The sequence below is a fragment of the Acomys minous genome, assembly GCF_964271855.1.
Source record: "Acomys minous genome assembly, chromosome: 8".
Classification (NCBI taxonomy): domain Eukaryota; kingdom Metazoa; phylum Chordata; class Mammalia; order Rodentia; family Muridae; genus Acomys; species Acomys minous.
Genome location: NC_140489.1, coordinates 61,820,872 through 61,836,189, shown reverse-complemented (window position 1 = coordinate 61,836,189; position 15,318 = coordinate 61,820,872). Strand labels below are relative to the sequence as shown.

Genomic DNA, 15,318 nt, shown 5'->3' with positions numbered 1-15,318 from the left:
CACTAAACCAGAAGGAAGAAAGTGGGCAACCCGGGTCCTGGGCAAGGGGGTGGGGGAACAACTAATTCCCTCCCCCAACACACACACACACACACACACACACACACACACACACACACACACACACACACACACACACCTCAGTGAAACCCAGTGCAAGTCTCACTAAAAAGACGCACCCAAACCACAAGGATCCCTCCTCACCCCCTAATGAAAGGCGGGTGTAATAATGCGAAGTAACTGGAAGGCGCGAGGAAATACATGCACGTGTTTTCCCTTTTTGTTTCCTTGGTGGCTGGAATTCGCGGAGTTCGTCTCAATTGTGGCTACTAATTTATTCGTTTCCTCGGTCAAAGGGGGCGTTAAGAGGTGGATCACTAGTGCAAAGTCAGTCCAGCTGGACCGACAGACTTCACTTCATAAGTTTTCCAAGACCAACTCTTCCATTCACCAGGAGCGGGAAGAGCCCTTTCTTTTAAGCTGCCCAAACTCTCCATTGTACAAAAGCGCCTCCCCCACCCCCTCCGCGTTTGCAAACCATCTCTCCTAGATAACTATCAAGTTCTCCTGGAGCCCAACTTGCGCTTGGTCACACTCGCGCTGCTTAATGTGGAGAATAGTGTCAACGAGGGGTCCGGGCTGAAAGCGGAGGCTCTGGAGCCCCACTCCTACAACCGCGAGCTGGGATCCCGGTTCCGGCAGCCGCGAAAGGTTGGAGCCTGCTTGGATGGTGGTTATTTCTCCAGAGAAACGAAGAGAAAGAGCGCACCACACAGTCTTGCACTTTGGATCGGAAGTGCGCCGTGTGTGTGTGTGTGTGTGTGTGTGTGTGTGTGTGTGTGTGTGTGTGCAGAAGAGGAAGGGAAAGAAATGCACCCTCCACTGCCCGTTATTCCCTTGCACCGGCCAAGTCCTCGCCAAGCCTCCGGGTGCATCCTTCCTCCTCCACCCCCTCCCCTTCTTCCCTCAGCTGGGCTCGCGCGGCGCTGCTGGAGCAGCCAGTGAGAGCAACATCCTGGAAAGAGGGGGGAGCAACAGTGCCCCCCAAAAGGGAGAAAAGGCCCCACCCTGACACGTTTTGCTGTTTGCAAGTCCCTCGCACACGCCCCCCACCTCCTCCTCGCCCCCCCCCCACCTCAGCCCGCTGCGCGCACATCAAAGCGCCTCTCCGCCGCGCACAGTGGCCGCGGCTCACTAATGGGATTGCAGGCTGGTGCCTGGCTCCGCTGCTGCCGCCGCCGCCGCTCGCGCCCCTGCTGCCGCCGCCGCCTGAACCGGAGCTCGAGCCCCCGCCAGCCCGAGCCCAGAGCAGCTGCGCCTGGAACTCCAAGCCGCGGCGATGATCCGAATCTTTCCGGATTTCAGCGTGCAGGTGACGGCCGCGGCGGCCGGCGGGGCAGCCGCTGGGGTACCGGCCGGTGCGGGCATGGGGAGGGCCGGCGCCGCGGCCAACGGCACCCCGCAGAACGTCCAGGGCATCACCTCCTACCAGCAGCGGTGAGTAGTCCCGCCGGAGCTGGGATACTACCCCCAAACCCGGGTACTGGGGTGGGACTCACTTTGCTCTTGTTTTGTGCCTTATCGAGAGGGCTTACTTTGCCTGATCCTATGTATAGAAGGGGGGTGAGGGGGACGACACACAATCCGAATTGAAAAGCACTCTAGTACACTGGCGAAGTGAAGTCATCTTTTGCCCTCTGCCAGGCCCCGAACGTAGAGCCTCAGCCAGGAGTAGCCAGAGAGTTCCAGTGAAGTCTGAGACGCAGCACGAGATGCTTTTTGCAAAGTTTGGGCTTCCTGTCCCCTTCCAACAAAATGTTTTCAATGCCTCTGCGGGCGCGAATCCGCGCTGATGGCCAGCCAGAGGAGCAATTGATCATTGGAGGCTGATTGATCATTTGTTTCCAAATAGGATAGAAACGATTTTCATGTGTAGCGATAGACTTGCAATTCTACCTAAGAGTGTGATCCTGTCACCTGTTACTACAGGAAAACAGAACGTGAAATCCAAATCTCTTAGGCGCTGTTAAATCTTTATCTTAAACGCATTATAATGCAAATAGATGAGATCCAGAGATAAAAGTTAGGAAGCAAATTTTACAAAAGTTAGGCTTGGTGATGAGAAGGAAGTTTTAATGTAGTATTTGTTGCATTTTTTCTAAAGATATTCTCTAGATTCAAAATAATTGCCATTAAAACACTGAACAGCCTTTGATGTTAGGAAATAAAGAGAGCTTTGCCACCAACAGCTCTCTAACTCTGAAGTTTTTCCTTAAGCATAACTTTCGATGTTCCAAGATTGTATTGAAAAAATGTGATGCACAAAAAACGCTATGAGAAAAACTAACAATGTAATCAAAAAGGTAAACTCTCCTTTCATGGGGCTCAATTTTATGGTAGATGGAAGAGAAGAAAAAGCACATGAGAGTGTAAAATTAAATATTTGTGTTTCCCAGATTGTACACGATTAAACATCTGAGAGATCTGCCAATGGCATTTAACTTAAAATATACACAATGCATAATTCAAACCCCCATTTTACCTCATATTTGAAACTTCATTGATCTGAGAACCTTTGGTTTGAAACAACAGTATTTAAGCTGCAAAGGTTACAGTAATCTGTCATTGCTGTGTTTTGTGCCTTCTAACCAATGGCCCAGTGACCAGATTTTGCCTAATGCAGTATTTTCCAAGTTCATGTAATTGCAAATATTCTGTAGAAGACTTCAGTACATGCTCTGCTTATTCTCAAAAGTTTTTAAAGAGAAGTCGTGAAAATAACTCAAAAGGGGACTAATCCTTGTCAAAGAGATTTTTTTTTTTGCTTAAAATATTTTAGCCTTGTTTCACTCAAGCGACTACAAGAACCTTTAATAAAAAAGATATTGGTATCTTACAAATGCTGAACACAAGTAAAGAATTCAAATATTCCTTTTTGGTTCAGGTATATTTTCCCTCTTTGTAGAGAATTTAAATGACAAGAGAATCTGTCGGTCACTTTAACTAGGAAGTGTAGGCAATAGTAACAATAGTGTGGTGTGAAGAAGAGATTCAAGGGTCAGAAATGTCACATGGCCTTTGGACAATTCCAGGAACCTCCAGGAACTTGAGCTGACCTATAAGATGTAAATTGGGCATAAGGGGCTGTCACGACTCTCTGGCTTTTAGTTTAGCTTCACCCCCCCCCCCCAGCATTGTTGTTTAGAAAAAGATGATCTTGGGGTTCATTTTCCTTCAAGACAGGAGCATCCAGGGTCAGTCCACCTAAGCTCTGCCTCAATACTTCCCTTTGATTCTTCCAGTTGGGATTCAGACCACTTGTTAAACCTCAATCCCACTGCTTTTCTAAGGATAGGGTTTAAAAAAAAAAATCTTAACTCTCTCCTTTGGAGTGCTTTTTTCCTGCCTCAGATTTAAGTGCTCTCTTATCCTGACAGAGGTACGATGATAGTAGTAAGAATGAAGTTTTACTTGGTTTTGTTATTCAGATCTCATGACACCTGTTACTGCCTTTAATTTTAGTTAATTTGGGGGCAGAAGAATTGGGCAAGGAGATTATTGGCAGGCGTTAGAGATAAGGTCTAAGCCAGGCATCTCCTCCCACAGGTCAGGAGCACTGAGAGTCACCAGCACTGGCTCAGGCTCTGAGGGGCAGACGTTTTTGTTTTTGTTTTTTGTTTGTTTGTTTTTTGTTTTTTTTTTCTGGAGACTAGGACATTTTGCTAAAGTGAATTGTGAGATATCATAAAAAGATTTAAGGTAATTTTGGGGAGTTTGATGAGGGGGTGGTTGTGACAGGAGTGAGTTTTCAAGTAGTGGCCTGCCTGTTATAGGAACACAACCTCTCTTACTTGTCACCTCTGGGTAGAACTGCTCCAGACCGTCTCTCCTGGAACCAGAACTTCCAACTAGCTAGCTCTCCCTCCTCTTTGCTAGGCTGCATTTGTCTTGTAGACAACACACATTGTTCCAATTTATTTCCCCACCATTCTATTTCTCCTACCTGTAGAGTGTACTAACGACTCCAAAGAGTACTCGATATCACGAAGATTTCTCATCTCTGCCACCACACACAATTATGCATCCAGTGGAGGTTCAGAATCCCCTCCCTACTTTACTGGAAGGGTCGCACACAAGGCAACACCTATTAAGCACCACCCCTTGCCCCAAGTGCCCCAACTGTAAAGCAGAAAGCAAAGCTCCACTCAAGAATGGTGCTTCCCACCAGACTCTTTCGTTTGTTCAGCGTGGAGCTGTCTTTGGTGTCTGTCTTGCCTGTTTAATACAGGACTGGCCCTAGTCTGCCAAAAGAGCTGTCCCCATTCTGCAGAGAGGCATAGTGAACAAATGCTCTGACCAGGCTCTCTGCAGGTAACAGAATTCCATCTGCCTCTGCACTGAGTCGCCATTTCCCTAGGCCTCGCTGGTTGGGCAGTTTAATGGGGACATGACTGGACTAGATTCCAGAGGTCAGCAATGCAGCCCCAGGCACCAGGACCTGGCTCTACAAAGGAACTTATATGTAACTGCATCTCAACGCCAGTGAACCCTGGGGTCTGCATATCTGCACGCACGTGAAAAATGCAGATGTTCTGGCTCTGGCTCCTGGCTGAGGGCGCCAGAGTCACAAGGTGCAGGTCCGGTTTCCCGTGCTCAGAGGCACAGGGCTGTTGGGCCTGCTGGCTTGGGTCAGCTCAAGATGCAACACCTCTTGCTTTTATTTCCACTGCCCCCAAGACAGTCCGGCTCACTCTCCAGGCATTCTGATCCCCACTCTTTTTTTCTACAGGCTGAAATACTCTAGAGAAGGGAAGTGTTTGAAACTGCAACTGAGTGGCGTTGTTGCGCCAGCAGCCAAGCTTCCCAGTCCCCAAATGAGAGAGGGGGAGGGAAGAGAGAAGGGGGAAGAGGGAGAGGGAGGGGGCATGGGGAGGGAGAGAGGGAGAGAGAGAGAGAGAGAGAGAGAGAGAGAGAGAGAGAGAGAGAGAGAGAGAGAGAGGGAGAGGGAACAGAAAGAGCGGGGCGGGGGGCGGGGGAGAGGAGGGGAAGGGGGTGTGTATCAGCTTGCAGGAGGAGAGCAAGCTCTGGAGCAAAGCAACTGGAAAATGCCCAGAAATACTTTCCCAGTGGTCAAGCTGGGAAGCCCCTGCGTGTCCTCCCCCTCCAGGTCCCTCTACTTTTAGGCCTCGCCGCCCCCTGCCGGGAGGGTGTGCTCCCCACCTGCCCGCCCGCCGACCCCAGTGGCTGCGGCGGGGGCGCCAGCGGCCGCGCGCCGGTCGGAGCACCCGGAGGCCCTGGCCGGGTTGCCCGCGGGACCGCGCGGCCGCCTCCCCCGCCGCCCGCCCCTCCTCCGCCGCCGCCCGCGCTGGCCGCCTGTCTCCGCGCCGGGCATGTCTCGGGAGCCCGGGCGGCCCGGGCCGCGGGCGCTGTGCAGCGCATGGACGGCGGCGGCCGGCGAGCAGGGGGAGGATCAGGCACCGGCGGCCGAAGAGGCAGCGACCTGCGGCGGGGAGCACTACGGGCGCGAGGGGACGTCCGGCCGCCGGCGACGCTCGGGCCCCACTACTTTCCCGTAGCCTCCCAGCCTCAGCAGCGCGGCCGCCGCCGCCGCCACGGCCACGGCCACCGCCACGGCCGCCGCCCGCCGGGCCCCGAGCGCCGAGCACGCCCGCACTCTCTCCCTCCAGCCCACGCACACGCACACCCCCGCCCTCCCCACGCCCCCCGCCCCGGGAGGGGGGAGCGAGGCAAAAAGTAAGAGAGGAAAAAAAAATTGCAGGAAGATGGCGCCCACCAAGCCCAGCTTTCAGCAGGATCCTTCCAGGCGAGAACGGTAACACTTTTCTGTTTATTGAACCTGCCGCCCGTGCCCTGCTCCCGCCGCCGCCGGGGGTGGCGGGCTCGCTCCCTCCGCAGCCCGCTTCGGGGGCCGGGCCCGCGGTCCCGGGGGCGGGGGTCTGCGCTGCCCGGTCCCAGCGCATTGTCCGCCCGCGGCGGCTGCGGCAGCGAGCGGGCTCTGGTGGCGGCCGGCGGCGTGCAGTCGCACCTCCTGAGCTCGGCGAATGGAGTGACTCGCTGGTGGAAAAAAAAAAGGAGGAAAAAAAAAAGCAAAAGAAAGAGAGAAAAAAAGATTAAAAAAAAAAAAAAGACAAACAACCCCCAAAGAGAAGGCGCTGTGTGTGCCGGGAGCCTAGGGAGGGAGGGTGGGGGCCCGGGATCCCCTGGCCGCCGCTGGCCCCGCTGCAGCTGCTCTCGAGGAAGGGAATGAGCTGGGGAGGGGGAGGGGAGGGGGAGGTGGCCGGGGCGGGAGCGGAGCGCAGGGCTGGAGGGGCCGTCTCCGAGTGCTGCAAGGCCAGGCGGGCGCAGCCAGGCGGGCGCAGCCAGGCGCGCCGCCTCCCGCTGCCTCTGCCCAAAGCCAGGCAACTTGTGGGTCTCTGGCTCTGCCCTTCACTCTCGCCCTCCCTTTCTCTCCACTCCCTCTCTAGGAAAAAAAAAAATTAAGAGGGGGGGGGGATGGAAGAAACCCCTTAAGTCTAAATGAGCAAACAAACAGCAAGATCCAAAATGTGTCAGTGGTCTGAGCATCTCTACCCCGTTAGTTACTGTTTGGGGAATCTGTGTTTAAAAAAGTTCCTGGTGAGAATTGCATATCCAGGCAAGGGGCTCAGTGGAGCATATCTGTCTGAAGTTAGTTAAACTTCTAGAGCCAAAGGGAAAGGGAGTTTGTGTTCAAAACATCCCTAAACATCCTACGTGAACAGCATTGTTAGGATTCAGAGTGACTGAACCCCGCCCCCCAGCTCCAAAGTGCTTCCCTCCCCGCTGCCCATCCAGCCTACTTTGTTTAGAAGCCTATTTGCTATTAATTGACAGCGTTAATGACATTAATTGCGTATAGCATATCGGTTTGAGCAAAGTGAATATCTCTTTCTGTTTCCAAGAGGAAAGGCTCAGTAGGAAGTATGAAATGTTACTACTCATTGATTCAACAAGAAAACAAATACAGTCAGGGTTCTGCGTACCCCCCCCCTTTCCCCCCACCCCAGCAACCGGCTACTTTCCTCACAGGCTTAGGAGAACTTGAAAGGAAGCCTAGGGAAGTGTTTAGATGCAAGCAAGACTCAGTTATCACATGGATAGTTTTATTTTTGATACAACACAGATTTGATGTATCAAGCGAAGATGGGGAGATACTCAGACAATTGCTCTTTTACAAATCTACCGTTTGGGTAGTTTGTTGTTGTTGTTATTGTTGTGCTTGTGTGGTTCTTGGTACGGATTACCTCCATTTTAAAAAGGGCAGCAGAATGATCAAGAGTAAGGAACCAGCCTTCAAAAGTAGAAGCATGGTCCACTCATTCTAAAGTCTTAGATGATTCTGTGAAAAGCACGTGCTGGGGGAGTCATATGTCTTCAGTTTTAAAAGATGTTAAATACTGTGAACTTTACTGTTCAAACTAGAAAAATCAGACGTCTGACGATAGCCGAAAATGAACATCTCCTTCTTAATATTTGTGTATCATGCAGAATTTTCTTCTTAAACGATTTACTCCTGTGCATAGAGACATCTATTATAAGATCATAGCTTAGGATGGTGCTTTTTTTTTTTTAAGAAGGTGATAAATACTTTGGGGTCAGTTTACAGTTGATCCCATCCCTCCTTGCCTCCCCCTACTCCACTTTTCTTCCCTCCAACCCCTTTCCCCTCTCCTTCTTCTTTCCCTTCCTCCCTTCCTCTCCTCTTAGCTACTCTCTTCCCCTTTCTGCTGGTAGTAAATGCATTTCCTGGGATGGCCCCAGTAATCTCTCTAGCAGAGTCCTATTTGTGTGCCATTTTGGGAATTTCTCTGAGATAGGAATCTTAAGATAGAATTAATTTCTAGGGGAAACTTCATAGCCTGTGCATGAGTGCGTTCTTTATCACCTGTCTCCATTTGGCATTCGGAGAAGGTAAATCAAAGTGTGCGATTTGTTATTCTGCTCCACTTGAGAGCTGAACTAAATAACACTTGGTCTGAAATTCTGATTGAAGTTGTAGGAGGATATACTGTATTTAATTTAATGCCCTTTAATAGCATCTTCTTGTTCAGCTTGGATGCTGTCATTTTAAAGGTTGGAGCTAAGAAACTTACTTTAACCTATAGGGAGAGGGGAGGAGACAGAGCGGACATTATAGAAGAGAGGAAGGAAGGAGTTTGAAACAGTAATAGCTCACAGACTTGACCAAACAGTTGTTTTATGCCCCAAGGACTCAATCTGGTATTAGGGTGATTTTAAATGCTCTTAACATTTTTATGTGTAAAAGTCACATGTATAGGGTTGTTTCATATGTAATGAGAAGTCAGACAGTTTGTTTAAAAGGAAGCTATTTTTCATAGGATCTTCTTTCCACTAAGCCAGTCGTTCCACCCTGGCTTGTACTTTGCACTGCCCACTGGTGTTTCTCTGCAGTGGCAGCGGAACACAAATACACTGGTGAATGAGTGGTGTGCCACCCCCTCCCCCATGGACGCCTTTTAAGATTTTTGTTGTTGTCGTTATGTTTATTTAAAGAGTAGTTCCCAACTTACTGATTCCACATAGCTGTTTATGGGCATTTTCCTTGCTTTTTAGATACACCCACAATCAAAACTAAGGAGAAGGTGTCGTTTGTATTTATCGAGTGTGTGCCACACATAGAATAGGGTGCAAAGATTGTGCCTTTGGATCACGTGCTGGTGGTTGGTAATGTCTTTAATGACAGTTTAGCAGCCCTCGAAGGCCTCCGAATCATACATGCAGAGAGTGCGGCTCTAGAGCTCGAAAGAATGAGTTGAAAACCTTGTGTATGTACACTTGTTTGATTTTCTTTAAACTCTAATAGGCTGCAAATTATATAGCACTGCCGCAGAGCTGTTCCGCTCTATGGACCTATAACCAGGAAAATTAGAGAGAAGTGTCAAGCATGTGCTGTGCCCATGCTGGTTCACAAGGCATTAAAAGGTGGAGGTGGTGCCCGACACTTTTCTTAAGGTATTCCTACAGCGCTAGCTTAAACAGTGATGAATGATGATATGCGTTGTCTAATACTTGCATATATATATATATATATATATATATATATATATATATATATAAATAGCTCCACGAGATTGCTTAAATGATAATCGGAAATATGAAATAGGATGGCCTTCATATTACAAGGCCAAGGGTCTACAAATGGAAAAACTGAAATAATGAAATATTTCCAAGGCAACAGGCTGTCAACAAGCACTGTAATGCATGGGCATAGCGTAGCTCCACCAGAGAGGAGATTAGATGGCTGGGCTCTGGAGTCAGGAGTTAGAGTGACCTGAGCTACACAGGACCCTCCCACATTGCAGCATCCTTTCTGATTCCCAATTCATGATTTATGAATCGAGAGACAGAAGGATGCTGCCAACGTCTGCTGTGCAATCCACTGGATTTGATTTTATATGAGGAATTAACCGGAATTCAAATCTCAATGCTTTTTTAAAAATAAAAAAAGTACATGAGTTATCTCCTCAATTTGTGATATTTTTGTGAGTAAAGTTTTAGCCTGTGTGTATACATACTATAATGTGTAATGTTTGGGAATAAACACACATGATGGTCCATTTTCATGATAAAAAAAAATGCCTTAGGTAGGCTTAGGCTTACAAGCTGCAGATAAGCAAGCAGTCACGAGCCGGTGCCCTAACAGCCAGTACTTGCTTGTGGAAGCCTCCTAGCTACTTCCCATTCAAACTGGAGATTGAGCTCAGAGTGGAAAATTACTAGCAGCCAAACTTGCCGAATGGCTTGCTGATGGGACAAAGTTCATGCATCTGGAAGGTCCCTAAGCAAACAGGATATTGGAGGAAGGATGAGCCATCAGGGAAGTCTTTGTTGAGAAATGTAGACCTGAGTCGGGAAGCGAGAAAAAGGAGTATCATAAGGAAATAATGACAGTTAGTTAGGTGATGCTCAGAAAGATGCTAGACCTCATACTAGTCAGCCAATGGGGAGCCAGGGGAGAGGCCTTTATGGTAGGGGATAAAATGCTTGTTGTAGCTCTGGCTATGCCTGCTCACCAGGCATCTAATCTTGCAAGACCTTCATCGGAAGTTTAACCCCAGCCCACTGATAAGTCTCCAAGTCCATGCTTGTGTGGGCAGGGGTGATTGTTCCCCCCCACTCTATGTACTATGACTTATTTTTTTGAGTAGAAGTTATACATAATTAACAGCTTTCTTGGTCATAAATCAGAATTACATTACCCTTTAAATATAACCCACAAATAGGACAGCTTGATAGGTTTAGTAATTTGAGTTTTGATCTCCCCTTGCAATCCTTCACAGCAGCTGTCTATAGGAAAGTGGTTTTTATGAGAGTGCTGAAATTTCAATGACCCCCTTTCTGATTCCCCACCCAAGATCTTAGACTGAGACCCACCGGCGTGCTACAGTTTCATTTGTCTACATCAGAATCTGCTGCCCAGAGCCCCCTGCTTTGTTGTGAGGTTTGCGATGACCAGAGGCTTGTGTCTTGTGTGTGTGTGTGTGTGTGTGTGTGTGTGTGTGTGTGTGTGTGTATGTGCGCGCGTGCACGTGCTCATGTGCGCCTCCACATGCTGGGAAGCATCCATGAGGGCAGATGTAGAGAAGTGCATGTGAAATGGTGGTGTGTAACATTGCGGAGCTTCATGTGTGGGAGTTAGCTATGGAAATAACACCCAGAATTTCTGACTCACTCCTAGCAATGCTTCCCCTCCTAAGCACCCTCAAGGGCTCTAATGTTAATAGTGATCCCCCCCCATTGCAAACCTTACTACACTTTTGCTTTTCTGCAAGTGCTGTGACCCCTTCCTGTACGGATTACTGCTAAATTTAAGGGACACTAAGCACACAGGATATAATGGCCAGTCACCCATTCCTTTTTCACATGGCCACTTTCCCCCTATATTGTAACATTTAATTATTTTGATTGGTTTTGGAAAGTTCTGTATTGCATTTGGCTTAGAATGTAAGTCCTGGTGTTTTATACACATGTCCGCGTGTATAAAAATATATGCTGAACATTTTAATAGATTAGTTGAATAAATGTTATTATCTGACTTTTAAATATCCCCATGGCCGCATGCACTGCAATTTTAAATCTACAATTAGGTAAGGACTTCTACATTCATAAGAAAATTCAGTGGCTTGCATTAATGATGTTAGCATGGCCACAGTAAATAGTGGCCTTTTTCTTTCTTCTCATTGGGCAGGGTAATAAACCAACTGTAACCACGTGGTATTTTTACTGCACTGGGCCTCATTAGCGTGAACAGGATGTTTGTCCTATCAAGTTTGATAGACCCTTACATAGTTAGAATAATCTGTAGTAATGCTGGTAATTGTGCAGTACAGTGCATAAACAGGGTGTGACTTTCTAAGATCGGAGTGACTGCTGCTGTCTCTGTGATGCTGGGGCCAGGGCATGTTGAGGAGCACTTGGGCTTGTTGTCTGTATATATTTGTAAGGCACAGTGTCTTGAAAACTTAAGTGGAATACGGTGGATTCTTGCATACAAGATCATGAGGAATAAGAAAATTCCATGTGACCATGGACCCCTGTGCTCCTGACCCCCACATGACAAGTGTTGGTTGCTTCTTTCACCATCTTTACTCACTGAGCCTTGGTAAATAACACATCCTTCAAGAGCAGTCACTTTGGATAGAAAAGTTGCACCTGTTTTAAATGTGTGAAACATTAGAGTCAGAAGCCATTCTTTCTAAGAGCAAGTAGTGCAGAATTCAGAGAGAAAAGGCCTGGATTTTTAATTTCACATTTCCTTCTCAGGTTAGTTGAGTATTCTGGGAGAGTAAACATGCACTTTTTAAAATACTATAATTGATGACTATGAAGTGTTCATAGGGGAGATAAGAAGACACATAAATGTAAGTGTGGCTATAGCAGTTTTCAGCAGAAGTTGTTTTGAGGATTTCGAGCTCGGTTCCACAGAACAGAACAGAACGTCACTGGACACTGTCCTTATCCAGGCCCTGCTCTGCACATGTCACAGCGCCCTTTTCTTTGGTTTCCTTATCATCCTTTTTAGGAACACATAGGGAATAACAGCTTCCTTTTCCCATGAAAGGTGGTAGAAATGGAGATTGAATTTGGGTTTGACTGTGATGCAGACCTGGGCAGCATGCTGTAGAACCGTTAGGGTTTTTTGAGCCACTAGGAAAACATCCGTATGGCAAAATGGATGATTGTGCTGTGTCCTGAACCTTCATCAGGTGTTTGGAATGCAGTCAAAATGCAGTGTGTATAGAGTTAGTGGGAGGAACAGTCCCTTCCTCCCTTCAAGTGTGCCTTCCTTGCCCGTGAGCATTCTAGTCCTTTTGTAGGCAAAGTCCACCGCAGCACATACGTCAGCCACAATTTTAACCAACTCATCTCACAGGAATCAGCTTCTGGTAGACATATGTCCCATGGGTAGACAGAGTCTCTGTTTCACGGTGCATCTCAGTTTGTCTCAAGAATTAAATAGATGTGGGTCGATTTTGGTAGAAACGATCTCACAGAGCTTTCTGAATAACATGGGTCACAGTTAACTGTGTTTGGGGGGGCATTATCATTTAATACATTTAAGGACCTCCTGAACCAATTAGCCTCTGCAAAGGTGATAGGCACACATCTAAAGAACCTGTTAGCAAACAGGTCCTGTTCTGCAGGGCTTTGCATATACTTCCTCATTTAATTAAAACAAACTGCCACTGGCACACAATTGGTAGGTTATTATTTTATCCTTTGAGTGTGTGTATGATGTGGGGCGTGCATGTGTGTGCTCACACACAAGTGTAAGTGTGTGTAGGGTGGGCATGTACATGTGAATGTCAGAGGTCAGCTCAAGGTGCTTAGCGTCAGTTTCCACCTTGCACGAGGCCAGGCCTCTTGTCTGCTGCTGCCTACCCCAAGCGAGCTGTTCCTCCAGCCTCTGGAGATTCTTCTGTCTTCCGGCCTGTCTTGCAGGTGGAAGAGGACTGCGGTTGCAGGCTTTTATGTAGGTTCTGGGGATCTGAACTCAGCCCACACTCTTGTACAGCAAGCGCTTTATCTACTGAGCCGTCTTCCCAGCCTGGTGGGTTACTATTGAGACCTTTGTTGCACATTACACATGCACACATGTCTACACACAGGCACACACAGAGACACAGAGACAGGCAGATAGAAGCAACTTCACAAAGGGATGTCTTCCATACCACTTTTATTTTTCTATGTCAGAGATCTTTGTGGTTGGCTGCACTTGTACCAATTTTTTAATAAAACTATGATTTACGGAACTTTACAATGTCAGGCTTCAGGCCAGCTCACTGCTGAGTGCATGTTAGATTGAGGGTGCCAGGCAAGCATGACACATCCATCTTTATATTTTTTGGATAAGTGTTATTAACCAGATAGGGTTAAACATGGGTAGCAGTGATGTGAAGACTTGAACAGATTAGGTAAGAGTATTTGTGGTTGATAAAGGCAAGTATTTTGTTTGTGGGCCATAATTAGATATTCCTTTTTACAAACAGCAATTTGTTTACACAAGAATGTTACCTGATAAAATATTGGTCGGAACTCATTTAGAGAGATCTAAAGAAATGTTGGAGATCAAAAGCAGACTTCAGTGAGAAGTGTAACTGAGTTATAGGCTGCAGCATTCAAAATAGCAGTCAGATCACTTTAAGAGAAATCACGTCTGATGTCAGTATTTCATTATCCACACCAAAGCTAAAGCAAAAATTCAAGGGCCCTGACTTGGGTATCTCACATACAGTGTGGGAATGTAACAGATCTCTGTGTCACATGCTCCAGGAGTGTAGTTTCATGGCATTTTAATATTTCTTCATGGGATCCCAGAGTCATGCAGTATCACATTGCATCTAGTGTGAGATTTGTATAGATATTTGTGAGGTGATCTTATTGTAAAGCAAAAGTTAATGCTGGATTGAGTTAGCTGCAGGTGAATCCTGTGAGAACTAATACATCCCCTCCTCCCCCGCAAAAAAAAATCGGTGTGGTTTTTGTTGTTGTGGTGGTGGGTTTTTTTGTTTTATTTATTTATTTATTTTGCTATGACACTGCAGAAAAGGATGCTGGTTCAAAACTTCATTTAGAAGTATTTTGTTCAGAGGGACCACAGTAATTGTTGACCTCAACAACTGGAATAACTGAAACTGTTTGCAGGAGCTCTTTTTCTTTGATCCCAGAAACATAGACATCAACGAATAAAGGTATTCTTATAGTTAATATATATTACATTGAGTGAAGGTGTATTTTTTTCTATAAAAATAATTTACTCCTCAGAATCTGCTTCTGAAAATAAATGCATTCTATTCGCATGTGGATGGAATTTTTATTGTGCACGATTTCATACATGCTATATACAGTTTACATATTAATACTGTTGACAATATTAAATAGGTTTAAAATACATAGCAGATACACTGTTTGTCTATTCCTACCTAAAATGCAAAAAAGTTACAAAGCTATCTTGAATGAATTATAAATGTCTTACTTTAGATTGAGTTAAATTTAAATATATGCAGTGGATTGGTGACTTTTTTGTTTTCCTAGTGCTGTGAGGAAAAGTAGGCTCATCATTTTTTTTTGCACATTTTTATTGTTCTGTGTAAATGTAATTTGTTAATCCTGTGAAATTTGTCATAGATAAATTTGCTTGGATTATCTTGTCACCACCGTATCTGCATTCTTTTGTTCATTGCTTATTCATAATTTAACAGTCTGGCAGAGAGCCTTTTTGGGATGCTCACAAAAGATATATGACCTCAACCAGCTGCTACTATAACCTGCAGAATGCACAGCAAGACACTAGGAATGTGAGGATTCCTCCACTGATTAAAGTGCTCTTCATTTAAGCAGTCTGTTCCTGAGAACCTCATGCTACCAGCGGCCCTCATTTTTTTTTCCGTTCCCAACAAAATTAGTTCTAACAATTGAATCTTCATTTGAAATGAATTTTTCACATTTTCCAGAGGAAGTTAATTCCCTGAGTGCTGTTACCTCTTAAGAACTAAATACTTACATTTCCTTTTTATTTGGGGAGTGGCAAGTTATCTGTAAATGGTTTGATTGCACAAAAAAAAAAAAAAAAAAAAAAAAAGAGAGAGAGAGAGAGAGACTGGAAGAGATCTATCACATCCCAATCTCCAAGTCAATGGTTGGCTTAATCCTATTTAAATCCAAACACTTTACAGTTTATATTTTAAATTCTCTATATTAGCTAGTAAGTGGCAGACATTAAAAATAAAATGTTGCTTGAGGTATAACCACATTTTT

The 15,318-nt window shown here is 46.2% G+C and overlaps 1 protein-coding gene across 19 annotated transcripts in view; it reads left to right on the top strand.

The window, feature by feature from the left end:
* The first annotated feature begins 1,267 nt into the window (after nucleotides 1–1,267).
* The window catches only part of NPAS3 (neuronal PAS domain protein 3), an 836,020-nt gene continuing 821,969 nt past the window's right edge, over nucleotides 1,268–15,318 (top strand). For 12 of the 19 annotated variants that reach the window (XM_084791792.1, XM_084791793.1, XM_084791790.1 and 9 more), the window contains exon 1: nucleotides 1,268–1,497. In XM_084791792.1, coding sequence (XP_084647918.1) covers nucleotides 1,340–1,497 — 158 coding nt within the window. In that variant the 5' untranslated portion in view covers nucleotides 1,268–1,339. Of the gene's footprint in view, nucleotides 1,498–5,409; nucleotides 5,834–15,318 lie in introns of those variants that run through there. The other 7 variants (XM_084791798.1, XM_084791799.1, XM_084791797.1 and 4 more) reach the window with 1 other exon arrangement.